Source organism: Acytostelium subglobosum (genome assembly GCF_000787575.1).
Source record: "Acytostelium subglobosum LB1 DNA, scaffold: scaffold11, whole genome shotgun sequence".
NCBI classification, from domain to species: Eukaryota; Evosea; class Eumycetozoa; order Acytosteliales; family Acytosteliaceae; genus Acytostelium; species Acytostelium subglobosum.
The window spans coordinates 195,270-215,564 of NW_012236522.1; the positions used below are offsets into that span (position 1 = coordinate 195,270).

General features: G+C 44.7%; 9 protein-coding genes across 9 annotated transcripts; 4 read left to right on the forward strand and 5 right to left on the reverse strand.

Annotated features, from left to right (window-relative positions):
* Window positions 1-57: 57 nt before the first annotated feature.
* Window positions 58-3,330, forward strand: SAMD00019534_059450 (hypothetical protein; the record flags this gene model as incomplete). Its single annotated transcript, XM_012898543.1, has 2 exons — window positions 58-1,222; window positions 1,295-3,330. 2 exons carry the CDS (start codon window positions 58-60, stop codon window positions 3,328-3,330), a joined length of 3,201 nt encoding a protein of 1,066 aa, XP_012753997.1.
* An 81-nt stretch (window positions 3,331-3,411) lies between these two features.
* On the reverse strand, window positions 3,412-5,375 carry SAMD00019534_059460 (hypothetical protein; the record flags this gene model as incomplete). Its single annotated transcript, XM_012898544.1, has 5 exons — window positions 3,412-4,255; window positions 4,337-4,524; window positions 4,587-5,086; window positions 5,181-5,219; window positions 5,276-5,375. The coding sequence occupies 5 exons, from the start codon at window positions 5,373-5,375 to the stop codon at window positions 3,412-3,414; spliced, it is 1,671 nt and encodes a 556-aa protein (XP_012753998.1).
* Window positions 5,376-5,954: 579 nt separating this feature from the next.
* SAMD00019534_059470 (hypothetical protein) lies at window positions 5,955-7,003 on the reverse strand (the record flags this gene model as incomplete). The annotated part of the gene is made up of 2 exons (XM_012898545.1): window positions 5,955-5,969; window positions 6,068-7,003. 2 exons carry the CDS (start codon window positions 7,001-7,003, stop codon window positions 5,955-5,957), a joined length of 951 nt encoding a protein of 316 aa, XP_012753999.1.
* A 327-nt stretch (window positions 7,004-7,330) lies between these two features.
* SAMD00019534_059480 (hypothetical protein) lies at window positions 7,331-8,110 on the forward strand (the record flags this gene model as incomplete). Its single annotated transcript, XM_012898546.1, has 2 exons — window positions 7,331-7,776; window positions 7,864-8,110. Coding segments are annotated over 2 exons (693 nt in total), but the record flags the coding sequence as incomplete, so codon positions are not given.
* A 67-nt stretch (window positions 8,111-8,177) lies between these two features.
* SAMD00019534_059490 (hypothetical protein) lies at window positions 8,178-8,849 on the reverse strand (the record flags this gene model as incomplete). Its single annotated transcript, XM_012898547.1, has 1 exon — window positions 8,178-8,849. One exon carries the CDS (start codon window positions 8,847-8,849, stop codon window positions 8,178-8,180), a length of 672 nt encoding a protein of 223 aa, XP_012754001.1.
* A 200-nt stretch (window positions 8,850-9,049) lies between these two features.
* Window positions 9,050-10,120, forward strand: SAMD00019534_059500 (hypothetical protein; the record flags this gene model as incomplete). The annotated part of the gene is made up of 5 exons (XM_012898548.1): window positions 9,050-9,076; window positions 9,207-9,291; window positions 9,410-9,432; window positions 9,523-9,973; window positions 10,062-10,120. The coding sequence occupies 5 exons, from the start codon at window positions 9,050-9,052 to the stop codon at window positions 10,118-10,120; spliced, it is 645 nt and encodes a 214-aa protein (XP_012754002.1).
* A 188-nt stretch (window positions 10,121-10,308) lies between these two features.
* Window positions 10,309-11,732, reverse strand: SAMD00019534_059510 (hypothetical protein; the record flags this gene model as incomplete). The annotated part of the gene is made up of 3 exons (XM_012898549.1): window positions 10,309-10,374; window positions 10,457-10,531; window positions 10,605-11,732. Coding segments are annotated over 3 exons (1,269 nt in total), but the record flags the coding sequence as incomplete, so codon positions are not given.
* A 176-nt stretch (window positions 11,733-11,908) lies between these two features.
* SAMD00019534_059520 (hypothetical protein) lies at window positions 11,909-13,115 on the reverse strand (the record flags this gene model as incomplete). Its single annotated transcript, XM_012898550.1, has 4 exons — window positions 11,909-12,085; window positions 12,171-12,317; window positions 12,400-12,839; window positions 12,920-13,115. Coding segments are annotated over 4 exons (960 nt in total), but the record flags the coding sequence as incomplete, so codon positions are not given.
* A 4,287-nt stretch (window positions 13,116-17,402) lies between these two features.
* Window positions 17,403-19,327, forward strand: SAMD00019534_059530 (hypothetical protein; the record flags this gene model as incomplete). Its single annotated transcript, XM_012898551.1, has 2 exons — window positions 17,403-17,439; window positions 17,550-19,327. The coding sequence occupies 2 exons, from the start codon at window positions 17,403-17,405 to the stop codon at window positions 19,325-19,327; spliced, it is 1,815 nt and encodes a 604-aa protein (XP_012754005.1).
* Between the last annotated feature and the right edge of the window lie 968 nt (window positions 19,328-20,295).

Consider the following 20,295-nt stretch of genomic DNA (forward strand, 5'->3'; position numbering starts at 1 on the left):
CAACTTAACTCAAGTTGAACCAGGAACATAGGAACTACAACAACAACAACATCAAGAATGCAGTTGACAATCACTCAACAGATCGATACGATCAATAATGGAACGTTGGGTGGTAATAACTCGGAAGCACCTTATGCCAATCAGACAATTAGTAGACATAGTGGAGCCTCGTCTGCGGTTGGCGACATAAAGACGTACAACATGGACCCAAACTCGAGCTACACAACAGTGTTCCAATCAATCTGTCAACTGTTTGGAATCAACTCACAGAATGCTGCCAATTACACACTGCAACTAGAGTCGTCCAAACGTTATCTTAACTGGCCACATGAAGCCGACGAGTCAAAGACACGCCACATTGTAAAGTACTTGGTGGAGGTGGGCGAGGCCAGTCTGCTACTCAAGCTCAAGCCCACATACCGCTCACAGCAATGGGTACAGGCGCTAAACGCCGCCGACAACAAGGCAAAGGATGTTATATTCCATCTCAAGTACAAGTTGGCCGAGCCAGAGTTTGCCGAGTCGTTCATCGAGCAGGGCGGTATGGACAGCATCCTGCGCGTCGTCACACAGACCAAGGGCAACACCCAGACATACGCACTTGGCACCCTACGCGCCTGTCTGGAGTACGTCAGCGGCATGGACGTCATCACCAAAACACCCGCACTCATCAAGCAGTTGTACGCCCTGGTTGACTCGCCAGTCGTCGGAGTATGTCGTGGCGCACTCGAGCTACTCTTTGTCCTTTGCAACTTCCGCAAGGAGGAGGGATTCAACTCGGTTCATTTGGCCGCCAAGGCCAGCGCACAGAACAGCAACTCCAAGCCATACGCCAACATCGTACGCCTGCTTGATAGCGGTGATCTCGAGACCAAGATCAATGCGTTCACCTTATTGAACGTAATCCTGGACACATGTCCTGAGGAGGAGAAGGTCGAGCGTCTGGTCCAGGAATGGAGTGGATTGGGCCTGCATGAGAAACTGAAGAACCTGACAGAGATACAGCACAAGGAGTTCCAGATCCAGCTGGAGCTGTATGAGGACATCTCTGGCGCCAAGCTACGCTCCAAGGCGTCGCGACTAGAAGAGATCAGCAAGCGACTGCGTGCCAAGCTCACCGACTATGAGACCCAACAGCCAATGATCTCCGTCCTCAAGGAGGAGCTTCGTCTCAACCAACAGCTCTTCAAAGAAGCATCCAGTGACAGAGTATTCTTCAACTGTATGTGATTGATGACCAATCAATAATTCAATCATTGATCACTAACATTCATTCCATCAATCACTCACACAGCACATCCTGTCCAGAGGTTCCTGGGTCCAATGAACCAGTCATACCCTGTAGACTTGTCATTCTTGCGAACGACAGTGATTGAGAGAGAGAAGATAGCCGAGGTGGAGAAGAAGATTAATGCATTGAGCGAACAGTTGAGACTGGAATCAAAGCAAGGCGAAGAGTATAAGAATCAGGTGATTGCAAACAAGTCATCATATGAATCCACAGTGACTGAACTGAAGGAGGAAAATCAGAGATTGAACAGTCTGGAGATTAGGATGCGTTTGGAGTTGGAGCAGCTCAGGGCTGCCCGCGCGGCTGCCGCAGCTGCACCTCCACCATCTGTCGCCGCCTCGGACGAAGAGTTGGCGGCTGCACTCAAGGAGGCTCAATTGGAGATAGAGCGACTGAGACTGAGAATCGACGAGGCTCAGCTACCAAGCCACGCAGATGTAGGCGAGCAACCATCAGGCTTACACACACAGCCAGACAAGATATCACTGGGCGGCAGCACGACAACTCCTCCAATATCACCAAACATTGACTCGACTAATGGAGATAGCGAGATACCAGATGGCGCAAGCATTGAGGGTGGCGGACCTCCTCCACCACCTCCTCCAATGGGTGGACCACCTCCTCCACCTCCACCTCCCCCACCTCCCCCTCCTGGTGGCAAGAAGGGTGCAGCAGCCCCATCGGCCATCCAGCCCACCAAGCCAACGATCAACCCATCGACCAAGATGAAGCCACTCTACTGGAAGCGTCTGGTGCTGCCACCATCAGGTCGCTCTGAATCGCTATGGGATCAGATCCTCGAGCCAACGTTCAACACCAAAGACTTTGAGGATATGTTCTGTCAGAAGAAGAGAGAGGTGAGCCAGAAGCCCGCTGCAGGCATGGATGATGGATATGGCTCTGGCGCACCTGTTGCCCCTGAGAAGGTTAAGTTGGTCTCGGTCATTGATATCAAGAAGTCCAACTCGATTGCATTCATGCTGGCCAAGCTGCCGCCAAGCGACCAGCTCAAGCGCAACATTGCAGACTTTGACAGCTCGCGACTCAACAAGGAGCTGATCAAATCATTGATCAACAACGTGCCCACTGAGGAGGACCTCCAGACGATAAAGTCCAGTGAGGTGCCACTGGCCAAGTTGGATAGACCCGAGCGATGGATCATGGAGATGAGCGATGTGCCCGTCCTGAAAGAGCGTCTGAAGTGCTGGCTGTTCAAGCTGGAGTGCGCAGACATGGTGGCCAACGTCAAGACATCTTTGGAGAGTTTGGCGGCAGCCATCTCGCGTACAAAGACCAATGAGAACCTGAAGAAGGTGCTGGGCATCGTGTTGGCACTGGGCAACTATATGAACGGTGGATCCAACAGAGGACAAGCTGACGGCTTCAACATTGAGATCCTCGACACTCTGGTGTCAACAAAGGACGTCGACAACAAGGCAACACTTCTCGAGTACATTTGTAAACTGGCTATTGACAAGTATCCCAAGTCTGTGGCACTGGCCGAGGAGATGGACGCACTTCGAAGCGTGCAGTTCACCATTCAGGACATCCAGGCCGATGTGGGCGATCTCGACGGCAGCTACAACCTGGCCAAGACACACAGCAGCAAGTGCGCAGAGTCCCTGAGCTCAGGCGACGCGGACAAGTTCCAGTCACAGATGCAATCATTCATGGACAAGACTGCGAGCGAGATAAGCGCGGCCAAGGACCAGGTGAAGACGGTGGTCGAGTCGTTCCACCAACTGCTCGAGTTCTATGGATACCCCAAGACGGCCATCCAGACCGTGTCATGCCAGCAGTTCTTTGGCTCCATTTTCTCATTCGCCACACAGTTCTCCAAGACATTCCAGAAGATTGAGAGAGAGATCAAGCAGAATGGTGGTGGCGCTGCCAACTTGAACGCAGGTGAGGGCAAGAAGATTGCGGGTGGTGCCGATCCACTTGCAGCCTTGGCCAATGCCATCAAGATGGGACAGCAAACAGGTCTCAAAAAGAGGCCTAATCAATCATCAATGTCTGTAAATGTATCATCCAGCTAACTTTATTAATAATAATATAATATAATATAATATAGTAATGATTATTTGTGGCACACAAGTTAGTTTATGTTGGGTCGACTATTATCCGTCCTTGTTAGACTTTGCCTTCTTATGATGGGGGTCTGGTGAAAAGCCCATATCTTCAAGCGACATTTCCAAGATATATTGATTGACGTCCTTGTGATGGTAGGTGTCTTGGTACTTGAAGATGTGATATTTGGAGGATGGAACCACAAAGTAAAGATCTACCGGTGTGAAGCCCTTGACCAAGTCAGAGAAGGTGGCCAGATTGGTTGGGTGATCCTTGGAGAGTGTCATCTGGAAGAAAATTGAACGAGCGGGTGCTGTCCTCTTGATGATTGAGTCAACACAGGGGAAGTTGTCAATTGAAGGCTTTGAATAGGTGTCGGGGGTTATCATTTCCACTTTGTCAAAGTCTCTCTCCTCCACGGTGATAAACTTGATTGGATCACATTTGAGTTGATGAAAACCCATCGAAAAAAGATAGTAGCGACTTGTCTCCTTGGGCTTGGTAGCATAATGGGTGCCAAAGAAAGTGATGTTGCGTGATGGATATCTGATCTTGAATGGCCCTGCTTGCTTGAGATCTTTGAAAGTGAACATTCCAATAGTATCAGTCTCTGTAGTTGCCACCACTGTGTTGTCGGCATTGTCCAAAAGCTCCAATGTAACTGGGAATGTACAGAGAGGACGATTTGTGAACGATTTGTCAGGATTGACAAGTTCCAAGTGTGAGAGTATCTCGAAAAAGGCACCTCCAAGACTGGATTGTATCGAGGAAGCTTGTCTAATGAAGTTGATGATTGCGCTTCTGTTGGTCTTGATCAATCCTGTCGCAACACTATCTTTGATGTACTTAGAACCAAACTTGATTTTGGTGTGAACATAGTCATCTCCTTTGACTCTTGTGTGGAGGATATTGTGGGAGATTGTCATTGAGCTCGCGGATTCTCCAACAAATTGAGACACCAATTTAAAGTCACACTGACAAATGGCATCATCAAGCTCCTTGGTATCAGTGGACTTGGAGAAAACATATCGTGGTATTCCTCCCCAACGCAGAAAGTTGGTGTCGATTGCATTGTGTTGGGATTGGTCAAAGAGGATCTTGACAATATTGACCTCATCTATTGACCATGGGTTCATCCAATACTTCTGCTTGTTGAGATCTCTCTGTTGGGCGGGGAAGAGGTCAGGTTGAGCCATAAATGACAATTTTGTGCTGTAATAATTACCTTTAGATACTCCTTATATTTCTCTGGGTTTGGTGATGATACCATCAATCCACTGGATTTGCACTTGATCTGTTGGTCATAATGAACAGAATCGATGAGATAGATTGTTGCTGGATCCATGAGAATCGATTCTATTTGAATTGCTTCTGCATACTTGGTGACATCACGCTTTTTAGTAGCTGGGTTGTACGTAAAGAGTAACACTCCGTTGATGTGTGAGGAGTGGAGCACCAGTGTACGCGTCGTTGATTTGGCCAAGATGAACAACAAGTAGATGAGCATGAAGCTTTTGCCAATGCCAGGATTGCCAGTGATGAGGATAGTGAAGTCTGGCGATGAGAGAATCAGATTCTTCATTTTGATGTAGCTGTCTCTGATGAAGATAGATGTTTCAACCTTGAGATCAGGGAGAAATACCTTGGACCATCCAAGAGGGGGATTGAATATTGTGTTGGAACCAGGCTCATCTTTAGCAAACAGTTGATCAAATTGATAGTCAACTTTTGTTGTTAGAGATGAGAGGTGATGTAATGTTAGGATGAATGAATGAACGAATGAATGAATGTTGGAGTGCTTTATATATTCGTTACTTACGAGTTTGGCCAACTTGTGATACTATGGGGGCAGAAGGGGCTTGAGTATGTGTATGTTAGTATTGAATGAATCAAGATAATGCGCGATGTACTTACCTATGTTGGTGGCGCGGACATACACTGAGGACTTGCTTGTATCTATAAGTGAGTCAAAGGTGACTGGCACTTGTACAGTACAATCTTTGTCATAGAACATGTCAATTGAGCCATTGGGTATTATAAGATCAACCCTGTTTCTTATAATATTTCGAAGGTCAAAAGTGCGACAATTGTCATCCACCAATACTTCATCGTATCTCTCTCCGTGATAGACATTGAATTTATGCTGCTTGGACATAAGTTGAATGTAGTAATTATCTCTCTAGATAGATAATGAACAACCACTACAACAATACAGATAATTAGATAGTGAAGAGATAATAAGGAGATAATAAGGAGTTGTGTGTTTCGGAATGATTTATTGATTTCGCTTATTTCTTGAAAATTGGTGAAGATGAGATTTGAACGACTATCGCGAATCAAGCATACACCTTCCAAGCCACGGTCCTCAACGACATCGTTGTCATTGACTAGTGTCCATGTGTCGTATTGGATTGAGTATCGGTAGTTCTTGCCTACACCACTAAGGTAAACAATTGTTCCAGTCGGTCCATCATAAACAATCTGGCAATTGATTTGGTAGGCTGGACACCTTGACAACCTTGTTGATCGTTTGTTGGACAATGTGTACCGGATGAACGACTTCCTTGCCAATACATAGAAGTTGTCAACACCATCATAGCAACACATGCTATTAATATCAATGTTCACACTTTCAAAGAGGACATCAGTGGTCTGTGCTTGGATGTTGAAAGAGAGCACATCCATATGATTACGATCCTCCCCTACCATGGTGCCACCCACAATGATGATCGATCCATCGTGGATGAATGTGAATGGGAATGCCAGGGGATAGGGTAGGCGTCCGACTTGTTTGAACAGCTGTGTGTCAATGTCCATGCAATCCACTCGATCCAAGTACACACCATTGTCATAGCCACCAATGATATATATATGATGATCGCCATCGTAGCATGCTGAGATACAATCGCCACCATCGATTCCATACATGGCGGAATCATGGCTCTGTCCGTCGGCCAGCGAGTAGCGTGTGTATTCCTTCATGGGGTCCTTGCCACCAAATACAAAGACATTGCCGCGTGTGTAGACGACAGATGTCGACACCCATTCTATTGACCTATTGAAGGCCCGATCGATCGATGTCCATTCCGATGTGGCCAATGAGAAGAACGAACATTTGTTGGCCTTCAATGTCATGATGTGGTTGTCATACTTGTGAGGAATGAGTTGTTGTCTTGGAAGATGAGGCAGAGGTTCAATGAGTTTGAAGCATGACTCAATCTGCTTTCTGATATCAATGAACTTGTCAGCATTAATGTTGACTTGATATGCTTGTAAACTAGTTGTGGCAACAACATCATAAGGCATCTGATCAATGTATTCAATAATATGACGATTGATCATCTTCAACAACTCATCGTCATTAAGCTTAACCATATCTGGCGATCTATTATCCGTCTTCTCCATATTGTCCTTGATGTATTGATCAACTGATGAGCATGATATGATTGACTCTATTACCTTGGACATATCGACTTCATCACGATGATCACCATCAACATCATACAAATGGTGTATTATGGGATGCTCCTTGTTGATTATGTGATTGATGTCTTTGATCTCTTTGAGTATGTTGTTGATTGTAGATTGAATGTGTGACATCTGGTCATTGATCGGTGTCTTGATCTTATGCTCTTGTACCATGATCACCTTTATCAATTGTTCAAAGTGATCTGTAACATCATTATGAGTCTGTTTCAATGATTGATGTGATGTTGCACACAATTGCAATGACTTCCAAAGATGACTCAATCTTGAAGTGTACATCGAGTCCATATTCTTTGTATCATTGATTGATTGACTTTGATATTGATGTTGACGTTAATGAGGTGATGGACTGTGAATGATTAATCACATGATTGCCAACACTTGTCAAGTGATACACTAGACTAGGTCACTCTTGGAAAATGGAAGGAAGTTGGAGAAGCACCCAAAGTATGAAAGTTACAACTTTTGAAGTTCATTGTTCATTTTCTCAAAGTTGTACAGATAATAATCATATACTACATATACATAAGAATGGACGATGACGCACCATTAAAGAGACGACTGATCGCCAAGGAGACACCGATGAAGAAGGCTTTCAAGAAGTACTTGGCATTTGTAGCCACTTTGGAGAATAGTGCATCGACGCCAGAGCAGTGCCAGGCAGCACACCAAGCACTGCTAAGTGAGTTGTCGTTGTTTGAGTTCCAGGTACAGAAGGCTACAGTGTTGTGTGATGTCAACAAGAAGGAGATGGACTATTATAGCACTCTGTACTCTACACGTGGTCAAGACATTGAGCGGGTCAAGGCTGAGCTGGTCGAACTCAAAGAGCGTCTGGCACACGAAAAGATACAAAGACAATACAAAGAGCAATACTTGGCATTGTACAAGTTGATCAATGACAAGCCATCAATACCAGATACAGAGAGGTACGTACCCGCGGGTCAACTAGATCATTCAATCATTCATTCATTCTCGATCACTCACTCAATCAATCAATCATTCACATCAAACAGAGAGATTGCAAAGGTTAAGAAAGAGTTGGAGGCCATCATGGAGCAGGGAACAAGAACGAATGAGAAGTTAGAGATGCGAACGAAGCAGTTTCAATTACTGCTTCATACTGTACAAGAACTGGAACAGAGTCTGGACACTGATGATAACAAACCGCTGACACCTATACAGACATTGTCATCGTCGTCACAAGCACAAGCTACATCAATATCGTCATCATCATCAATTGTGGAGGATAAGATGGAGATCAACTAAACGACACGAGCGTATATATGTACATCACTTGGTTCATTCATTTATTCATTCAATCATTCGATCAACATGTCTGAGTGGCGTAGCCCGTGGACGATGAAGTTGCTTGACAGGACTGTGCTAGACTCTTTGTGGTGCAGTCACCCGTGGTCTGATCGCAATGGGTTTCATAGGGCTGCGAGTCCTCGCCGCTGCAGTAAAAGGTGTAGGTATATGGCGCACTGGACAATACCGTGTTGTTGGCCAAGTATATGTAGCTGAGGTATGGCTGAGCGCACAATGTGTCGGTCGGCTGGTACTGTGTGATGAGCAGTCCGTTCTGATTGAAGGGAGGCTTGGGGTTGGTCGTGTCGTCCAGGGCCATCACAACATAGCCCATTTGTTGTTGTTGCTGTCCAGGCAGTTGAATGAGTGACGAGTCGTTGAACAGACTGCACTGACCATGCTTGTAGGCCACGCTGGTGGTGGGCTCTCCAGTGCAATGGACGTTGCCATCTTCATAATATTGGAATGTGGCGATCAGACCAAACACACTAACCTTGAGGCCCATGCCACCATTCCAATCGATACAAGTGTTGGCCATGAATGAGTAACCAGGGCCACCTTCACCAGCATTGACACTAGTGCAGTTGATGTCCTGGCCATAAGGTGTCAAGTTGACAAACACGCCCTGACCCTGGCACTCTGAGGCCAAGCTCATCAGTGTCAACAATGTGATCAATAACAATCTGATCATTATTATCTCTTATGTCTTTGTCTGGTGTTGTTGGGTCATGTACACAATGATCAGATTTCAGAAGTACGTGTTTTGATCAAAAAAAGGACAATCAGGTTCACTCCGCAAGTCAGCCAACCCCTAACACAGTGATCAAACTGAGTCGTTCATACATTCATGATAGTGTAGATACAAACAGATATTGAATAGAGATAATACAAATGTCTCATATTACAAAGTTGGCAAAGGTATTAATCAATGAATGATCGAATGAATGAATGAATTATCGAATGAATGACATACAGCAACAGCATCACATGTGAACATTAGACTGACATATCAACATCATTGATTGTAATGCATTATCACATATATTAGGGCTCGACAGTGTCCACCTTACTCAGATCAAACAACATTGGTTTGGGATACACAGTTAGATCATTCCACAGCACTCTTCCAAATGGTAAGATAGGACTCAAGGTCTCGAAAGAGAGACACATGATACAGGTCGACAGGCGTACTCACATATCATCATCAACAACACTATGAATGTACGAATGAACGAATGAACGAATGATCAGCTGGTGCAAGATGGGATGACAAGGTAAGTGAATCAATCATTCGATCAATCAATCAATGGACAATGATCATGTTAGGCTAACACATACACTCAATCAATCAAACATATATATAGCCAAAGCAACAACCATCACTCAAGAACATCATTGATGAGACAGCAAACACATTCTTCCTTACAGAGATCATGGTAGGTCTATACATCACTATGGGATACTTCTTCAGAAAGAAGGCAACGATCAACTACCCATTCGAGAAAGGTCCCCTCTCGCCACGTTTCCGTGGTGAGCACGCACTGCGACGTTACCCAACTGGTGAGGAGCGTTGCATTGCCTGCAAGCTCTGCGAGGCCATCTGTCCCGCACAGGCCATCACCATTGAGGCCGAGCCCCGTAAGGACGGCTCACGTCGTACCACCCGTTACGACATTGACATGACCAAGTGTATCTACTGCGGCTACTGTCAGGAGGCATGTCCCGTCGATGCCATCGTCGAGGGTCCAAACTTTGAGTATATAACTGAGTCAAGAATAGAGTTATTGTACAATAAGGAGAAGCTGTTGGCTAACGGTAAGTAGGCTCAATCACTCAACATCGGAATCGATCAGGTGAGAGACCAAGTACTGACACCCAACCTTGGCATTAACATATACATCAGGTGATAGATGGGAGACTGAGATTGCAGCAAACATTGCAGCTGACTACCTATACCGTTAATACATTCATTACATCATTGTCATCATTAAGAACATGATGTGGTATCCGATCAATCAATCAATCAATCAAACAATAAGCTCATTGGGCAGGCAGATCTGGATACATCGATACAAGGCCGGACAGCATCCATCATGAATAAATAACACCATAATCAATCATTAATATCATCTCCTTTACTTGTAGACAACAGATGGAGTGTACTTGAGTTCCAACAGTTTGTTGGCTTGTTCTGGATGCTTGGCAATCACGGTGTTCTGTTTGTTGTTGGATGGCAGTTGGTCAGTCAGTATACTATCCATGGATCCTGATCAATCATCCAATCAATCAAACACTTACACTTAGTACGATCTTGAACAAGTCTTTACAGTTGTCGAATATATGATTGATCGATGTCCGAGTGATTGGACATCTCTGTTGTTATGATGGATGAGCGGATGTGCAATGTTAGTATGGTACCAATCATCTGATCAATCGATCAACTTACATCTAAGTTCAATGTTTGAATGTTCTGACAATATGATAGTATGATTGATAGTTGATCATCGTTGACGTTACAGTTGGTCAAGTCAAGATGTCTTAACAATGGATGTCTGCTGAATAGCTGGTGACAGTGGTCATTGTCGCCAAGACCCCAGGAGTTGAGCAAGAGTGTACGGAGATTGGGCAGATCCAAGTTGGCGGATGTAATCGTGTGAGAGGCATCCAAGACCTGGAGTGATGTGTTGCGCATGCTCACATCACCAACATTGCGACAGTATCTAATGTTGAGCTCGACAAGACTCTTGCAGCTGTCTAGCACCACGTTGACAAAGTCGCCAGTGAGTTGTGAGTTGTTGGTGATCGATATGCGCTTGATGTTCACGAGGTTCATTGCGAGCATGCCAACATTCTCTCCAGTCATTGCGGTCATTGCCATCAGATGTATATCCTGTAGACTACGCAGTTGGCACAACTTCTCGATTATCAATGTGTTGAACAGGTTGTCTTTGTTGCGCGACTCGATCCTCAGTCGCTCGAGACGTGGCGACGACTCAATGAATCGCAACATCATATAATGATCGACCGAGCCAGGCAGAGTGAGTGAAGTCAACGATGATAGATGTGATAGGATTGGCGTTGTTTGGTTCGCCTGCAACGTTGGTATGCGCAGTGAGAGGAGTGGACCTCTGGGCATGGGCTGGGGCGGGTCCTCTGGACCTTCGGAGGCCTGATTGGTGGGAGGTGCCAAGGTCGAGACATGTCTGCCAAAGAAGTCCTTGATCGATGTGATCTGACAATTGTCCAATGAGAGATGAGCAATGTTGGAGAGGACGTAGCATCGGCTGATGTAGTCCATCACTCGGTTGGAGAGCTGGTAGCAGCCATCCAATGTGAGTGATTCAACGAACGGTGTTTGAAAGCCTTGTCTAATGTATCCATCTAGCACCTTTGTAAGATGGAACAGCAACTTGTCTGTTAACCAATGACAACCTCCCAGATTGAGTTGTTTCCAACGTGATGAGCGCACCATCAGACGATGATAATGTTGGCATGTTGCGCCCAGTCTCACAAAGTCAATCCATCTAACACAGCATGATGCCAACAGTTCGTACACATATTGGTTAAGTAACATCCTTATCTCTCTCTATCTGTTTATATGTATATGTATATGTATCTTTGATCCAACAAGATATATCTGAATGATCATTTGAAAAAGATATTTCTGATCATGATCAGTCGTCTCAGACCGTCGAACACCCCAGGATTAGGCCTGGTACTCGGCTCAATCACCATGGATGTCTAGTCTTATGACTCCTGCTTTACATTGGTTGCATTGATAAAGGCTGATACAAGAGGCAACTTGAGTGGAGAGTGCTTGGTAGTGATGCGCTTCAGCTCGCCCTGTGCCCACTCATACAGCTCAAGTTGTACCGGTCGCAGTTTGCTAGTCGATCCTCCATGGCAATTACAAAAGGCAAAGATACTCTGTTTGGATTGAAGGGCAAGGCAGTCGGTTAGATGGCTGAGTCAATCCAATCAATCAATCAAACAATCAATCAACCAAACATACCATTATGATGCCATATATCGCTGATAGGTTGGTTGGAGGGTAGGTTGTGTTCTCTGATTCAAGGTTGGATGGATTCAACTCCAATGAATGTGCATAGTACTTGAGTGCAATGATGTAGTTATCCGCACCTCCAATGCTGTACATGATCTGGGAGGTGATGATGATGACAGACACGAGTAAGTATGCTACTCAACTCATGTATTGTGACCTCTGAGAGGTATGTACATACCTCTGCATACTTGACGTAGATTGAATGGTGCAGTGGTTGAATGAGTATGAGCTCTTCGTAACAGAATGCAGCGTTGCGGTAATTCAACATGCGGATGTGAAGGGAGGCGAGCTCAAGCCAGGCCTCAAAGTCACCCATGTACACTTGTAGGAAGGTGTTGAGTAGGTTGGCCGCCTGCACATACATGCCCTTGGCCTTCAATATCGATACCTGTCTCTTCATCGACATCATATCAGCAGGGTACTTCTCCAATATATCCAAATATGTATCGTTGGCATTGTAGTATATCGATCGACTCTCATCGAGCATCGCTTGCAAACGACGTACTCTAACACTAGTCTTTCCAAACTTGATTGCCACCTTCTCTATAAGCTCTGCTGCCTGATCATTCAATCCACATTCCAATAATGCCAATATGACCTGTTCAACAACATCATAAACTACATTGAATGTTTGATTGATTGATTGATTGATTGAATGAGTACGCTTGATCAATCACATATACAATCATGATATATACCTTCATGCTGTCTTATATTGTTGAAGTGATTGGTCACAAGTCGATAGCCATTCCTTGCAACAAGCATTGGCACTCTGAGCTTGGACTGTCGCAGGAATCGAAGAGAGTCTGCTACTAACTTCCAATCAAAGCTCTTTGCTTTACATATACGATTCTGGTAATCACTAAGTTGTAACAAGTATGTTGTATCGTTCATTCTATTATTATGATTATATTATATGTTGATCACCTAACAAACACACAAGACCTTCACTTGGGTGATTCATTTCAAACTTGAAGATCAAAGTTGGGTAAGCACTCCAAACTTTGGGTCCCAACTTCAACTTCACATCTTCATTCATTCATTCTTTTGTAATACTAGTATCTCTTGGCGAGACCCAGACATAAAGAGAGAAGAAAGAGGGAGAGAGAGAGAGTTTAAACAATGTTGGATAACCTACCAGATCATATACTGTGGATTATCACTAATAATAATAATGTGTTGGAGGACATTGATGTGAGGGCTCTAGTAGTTGTCAACAAGATATTATATAAACAGATACATCCCTTCCTCTCCAGTTACAGATTGATCAGAGTCGTCTCGCATGGCCTGAGTGAATCTGACATGCCAAAATGGGCACACTTCCAGGATACCAGCGCCTATCCAACACACAACCAATCGATCAATTCTCAACGTCCATCAATCAAGCAGATCACCCTTCAAGGCAGCTTTGCCACGAATGTTTGACAATGTCATTGAATGTGGAGCTCTGCCACCAGGTCTGAAGGAGTTAACCTTTGGCAATCGTGATGGATCGAGAGATAAATTTAATCCTCTAGATGAAGCGAAAGAAAGAGAATATGACAATAACAATATGGATCTTCATTGTATGGAGATGAGAAACAAAGGTTATGACACAGTTAACGCTATAGAACAAACTATTAAAGTCTTCCATGACAGGTGGGTCACATCAATTATGAAGAGGTCCAAAACAGGCAACCCAAACTGGAGCCCAGAGCTTGCTCAAAACTTCAATATTCAACTACCTCTGCCCCAGTCATTGACAAAGCTGACCTTGGGCCACGGCTATGTTGGTCCAATCAAAACATCGTACCTACCACCGTCTTTGACAGAAATTACCTTGGACGCATCATTTGATGGAATTCTGTTCCTTGGCAGACATCCATCACTCACCAGGTTGTCGATGGTCTACTGTTTCTCTCAGAAGTTTGATGAAACAACCTTTCCAGCCACATTGACTAATCTGACAATCCATTATTGTGATCCAGCTCTGTACCCGTCTCTTCCCAAGAGTTTGAAGCTACTGTCTCTTGTTCCACCAATAGATTTTGCTCTAGATATGTTTAAGGAAGGGTTCAACAAAACAACATCACTTCCGACAACATATCCGCCATCTCTCACATTCTTGGCATTGTCATTTCATATGAACCAAGTGATCGAGCCCACAACATTGCCATCTCAGTTGACCACACTTGTCTTTGGCGGGTTCTACAACAAGGAGCTAAAGCCAGGGAGCCTCCCTGTAACGTTGACTAGTCTAGAGTTTGGTTACCATTACAATCAACCCATAACATCGGCAGACATATACCCAAGTCCCTAATCACACTTATCTTTGGAGGGAGCTACTCCTTGCCAATTGGCAAAGGAATTCTTCCATCCTCTCTTCAATCACTTACACTTGGAAAGTCATTTTGAATATCAGTTAACTATCGGATCTTTGCCTCAGTCATTGATTGTATTAACCATCCAGAATGACTACTGCCATGGCAATCGATTCATGAGTGGTCCTTCCAGAGTCGTTGCAAGTGTGTCAGATAGGTGGTCCCGACCAACCAATCGTAGAAAACGAGATTCCACTTCTGATTGGAGAACATACCTTTCAAGACCAATCGATTCCGAGTGCCCTTGTCCATTTGGACATGGGTGGAATGTTCAACCAACCATTTAGAGCTGGACTCCTTCCTAATTCTTTGACATCCCTTTCATTTGGACAACACTTCAATCTACTAATTGAAGATGGAATACTTCCACCTTCTCTAATCACTTTGATGCTTCCAGGATACGATCAAGAGTTGGACATACGAGTCTTCCCCAACTCACTCACAAATCTATCAATTGGTGCTTCATTAGCCGCTGCCTTACTGCCACATTCCCACCAGCTCTTAGGAGACTCTCACTAAGCACTCATGAGCAGCTTTTCAAGCTCCAACCAGCATTGCTCAATCAATTCTCCACGACACCCATTTCTGTTCACATTCAAAAAGGATTGACCAATGAGAAACATTGGAAGGGCGCCACAAAGTATTACAAGCCAGACTTTAATCCTGACAGATTACCTCTGTCATCTCTTTATCTGGACTTTGAGAACCAGGGGATTGATCTCAACGCATTGGAGATGCTTGCTGGATGGTTGACACTCAACTTCCCCAGAGTGCCTCTGTTCCATATTAGAACAGAAGATCGATACAATTCTTTCAACTTGACACTACGTCCAAGAGGCCACTTGCAAGATAAATGCTTTGTCTCGCTACACAGCAGATCAGGCAATGCCAACTACGACTCGTTGGCGAGGTTCAATGAGAGATTCACTCCACCTTCAAGAGACACAATCATCACGACCAATATTATACCAATCAATCAACAGAGAGTGAGAGGATGGGTCTTCTTTGGAGAAGAAGCTACTCAAGCGGGAGGGTACAATGACAATCGCAATGAAGATAATACGCCCTTCAATCCAGGATGTACTCCCACTGATACCTACTCTGTCAACAACGATAATGATGATGAACCCCTCAGCCCATTATATACTCCCACCTACTCTGGCAATGATGATGATGATGATAACAACTACGACCAAGACATTGATAGTGACGATGTTGGAAATTATATGCCTCTTCCAGTTAATCATTAATACAAAATCATCATTAACTTTGACTTGACCGCCACTTCATGGCATCTACAATCTATCCATTTATGTATTCTATAACTATCCAATCCAACTTCCAATAAACTACACTAACTTTAAAATCAATCAAGTCGATGATCGCGGGGATGTCAATGAATGAGTCAATTACCATTCTGAATATGATCACATGATTGATTGTTAGCAAGACTTGTCTGACTTGTCAGACATGTTATTACTTGAAACATTATTTAGTGATACAGATTTTACCGAAGTGAATGATGATGATCAGTTCACCTAATCATGATCATTCACTTTCGATACCAGGGAAGTCGCGAAGTCTGTTCCAAAATTAGTGTGGAGGGTTAAGGACTTTACTGAAGCTTTTTGGACCGTTCGTCCAACCAAGTCAAAACAACAATCTAATTCTAAATTAAGATCTTGATTGATTTGCCCATTGCCCATTGTTGTTGTTTGTAGTTGTCTTTCTTTGTGTGTAGTGTGGGTAGAACGAACAACCAATCATTTCGCTGGATATATTCCTATGACTGATGACACTCTAACTAACTCATTAACTCCCTAACTCATCATACATACATATACACACAATAACAAACATATATATATATATATATAAATAATTAATTAAGTTTAGTAAACATATAAATAATATAACCTTATTAGACCCGTTGAATGACAGACTGATTGATCGATTGATTGAATGAACAACAACAATAGAGTGTGTTGACTATCATTCCCCAACCAACACCCCCGCACCCCAATCAATTCAATCTCCAGGACACGCATCAACCCTACCACAAATCACACACCAACCAAGTTCAAGCTCAAGCACCTCCCTTGCATTCACATTCACGTCGATACAGACAGACGGACACAACAACAACAATCAACAATCAACATCAACCACTGTGTGTCTGTCTGACTGGCTGACTGACTGATCGACTGCAGCAGCAACAGGTCTGATTTCATTCAATCCTGTTGCATTACCATAAGCTTATCTGCGCCTGATTGTCATCAGACACTGTCTGTCAATTCAATCCAACATCGATATAGAATAGCAGGAGGAGGCTGATCACAGCACCTGATTAAAAGGAGGTGTCCATCAACAACCCGGGTGGTTGTTCCTGCCTGACCTGACTGTCCAACCTGACCTGACTAGCGGGAGCTAGCTAGTGTATCTGTGTCTGTGGTGTTGTTTGTTTGTTTGCTTGCTTGCTCGCTACTCTCTTACTTACAACAAAGAGTCAACAACAAAATCATATAATAGTAACAATAATAACAACAAATCAAACATCAACAACAGCAGCAGCCAATACTCTATAGTTTAACTCGTAGTGCCAGGCCTGTGTACAAATGATACAACAATCCTGCTGTTGCCATATAACTTGTTATTACCTTGGTAGTTAGTTAGTTAGTTATACACTATATACATATACATATATACAAGTACTTGTCGATTATATACCTTATTCATTCATACAACATATAACAACAGAAATCATTCAAATTAAACCAGTCATATAGCAACCTGGTCATATATACATACATACATAATCAAGATGATATCATTACACATTGAGAACAATAATATACAATGTAAGTTATTAGACTGGACTGGATTGTTTCCGCGGAAACACCACCTGCCACACATGTCCACGCGCGATAGCAACACAACCTAACGCCCACGCTCCACTTCCAAAACATAGCTCTCTACTCGGATATATCAGCAGACAGATCGGACTGGAGAAGGAATGTCCTGGAGAAGAATGCACAGATAAATAACTTGTGCGAGAGGATATACCCTTTGGACAGAGGCGTCGTGTTTGGAAAGCAGTTTGCTCCAGGCAAGAATGACGTCAAGCAGACCCTGGACCGCAAGGCAGTAATCGAGCTGATCCTCCACCATCTCTCAACAAAGGGTCTGAAGCAGACCCGACAGACACTCGAGAAGGAATCCAAGGTCACCACGCCCACTACCGACCAGCTCAACGAGAGCAGGCTGGTGACATTTGTGCGCAATGCATTGCGTGACACTGACAGGATCTATGACTTCTCGATCGACCACGCCGAGTACTCGGCCGAGGAGCGCCAGGTCAAGAGCAATGAACGCGATGACCTACTCTACTCGATGGACTTGCTCGAGGATGAGTATGAGGATGACGGCGTCAACATATGGGATGAGCCACCCGAGAACATTGTCGTGGAGACTACACGCAATGCTGAGGATGACCAGGACGAGGAGGTGGTCAAGTGGGGCACACTCAACAAACTGGTGGAGACACTGACACATGGCTCCAAGGTGGACCAACAATTCCTCAAGACCTTCATGATGACCTACCAGTCGTTCTGCTCACCGGAGAAGTTGCTAGGCAAGCTGGAGCAACGCTACAATGTGCCAAAGTTTATAAAGTCCAGCGGCGGTGCCGACGCTGGCACCAGCGAGGAGGGCGCCATTAAGGCCATCCAGCTCAAAGTGATCAACGTGCTCAAGAAGTGGCTGGACGAGTACTTCTCGGACTTTGACGACAAGCTGATCCAGTCTCTGCGCAACTTTATCGAGGTGATCACACTCAAGCATCCAGGCCCGGCTGCAGCGCTCATGAAGTCTCTGACAAAGGTGGAGAAGCAGCCTGCCAGCAAGCTCAAGTTCAACGACAAGACTCCCGAGCCAATCGTACCGCGCAACATCTTCTCGCAGAACCTCTCCATCTACGACATTGACGAGGAGGAGATCGCACGCCAGATGACGCTGATCGAGTTTGAGATATACAAGCGCATCAAGCCACCCGAGTTGCTCAATCAGTCATGGAACAAGGTCAAGTTGAAGCATCGTGCACCCAACGTGCTCAAGATGATCGATCGCTTCAACAACGTGTCGATGTGGGTGGCCACAATGATCATCGAGACGCCCAAGGTCAAGGCTCGAGCCAGGATGATGACACGCTTCATCAAGATTGCCGACCACCTCCGTCTGATGAACAACTTCAACTCACTGATGGCCATCATTGCCGGCCTCAACTTCTCCTCAGTCTACAGACTCAAGTTCACTCGCGCCGAGCTCTCTGCGCAGACGCAACGTATGTACGACGACCTGGAGAAGATCATGAACTCTGAGAGCTCGTTTAAGAACTACCGTACGCGACTGGCGGCGTCTCGTCCGCCCCTGCTGCCTTACCTCGGTGTGCACTTGACCGATCTGACATTCATGGAGGAGAACCCGGACATTGTCAACATCGAAGTGGCGCCCAACCACCACGTCGACCTGATCAACTTCACCAAGCGCATGCTCGTCTTCAAGGTCATCTCATTGGTGCAGCAGTATCAGCAGCAATCGTACAACCTGCAGCCAGTGCACCAGATCCAAGAGTTCCTGTTGAGCATTAACGACTACAAGGGCGAGAGTCTGGATCACTACCAGCAGCATCTACATCGCGAATCACTGCGCCGAGAGCCTCGAAAGGCGCAGAAGTCAGACATTGCCTAAGGTTATTGGGACACATATATATAGTAGTATAGCATTATTAAACAAAGAAAGTGGAGATAACAGCACGGCATAGTCGCGTCGTAGTTGTGATCCACGCAATATCGAATGTATATTCCTTCATTGATTGATTTGTAATTGCTCCTTGCCATTGGCTATGATTGATTCCAGCCACTCTCGAGTCACAACTTTGATTCCAAGTGCCTCGGCAAGATGATACTTGGCGCCACGCTTGAATGGGCAGACAAGATGAGTGTTGCGATCATCCAAAGATAATGTGTATGTTGCGCCAATGACTCTGATCATTCCTTTGATGTGATCGCGATCCCTTCCACGATACTTTGATATGGATATCCTATAACTACAATCATCACCAAGTATATAATCGCTTGATCTTATCGGTCGGTAAAGTATAAACTCATAAATATTGATCAACTTATTCTTATCAATGCAGTCTGATATCCAATCAGTTGTTGCCATCTTTATCTTTGATTGTGCTGCCTTGAGGATTGTTAGCCATATGATCAATCAATCATTCAATCAAACAATATAACTAACTTACTTGTTGACATTCTGGACTTGATTGATATTGAGCAATGAGGATGCAATCTTGTTGAAGAGATCGAGAGAAGAGGCCACCATAGCGTTTGATTTTGTCGCAGATGGCTTTGTGAACATCGTCGGGAAAGAGTGATTCGGGTACATAGAATGTGACTCCTTTGAATAATGACTTGGATGTGGCGGGCAGTGGAAGGAGGTAGGGTGTCTCAGACACCCATTGACAGTTGAGAGCACATTGATTAAACCACTCAGGTGAGACGATCTTTAAATGTTTGGGTAGATTGAACTCTCCCTTGTGGAATGATTCCAATCCATTGGCAATCATATGTGTGCAATGACTTTGATCAAATGATGACAAGTACTTTCCACCAAAAAGCTCAATCCATGCTCTAACCAATCGTTGGTCTTCG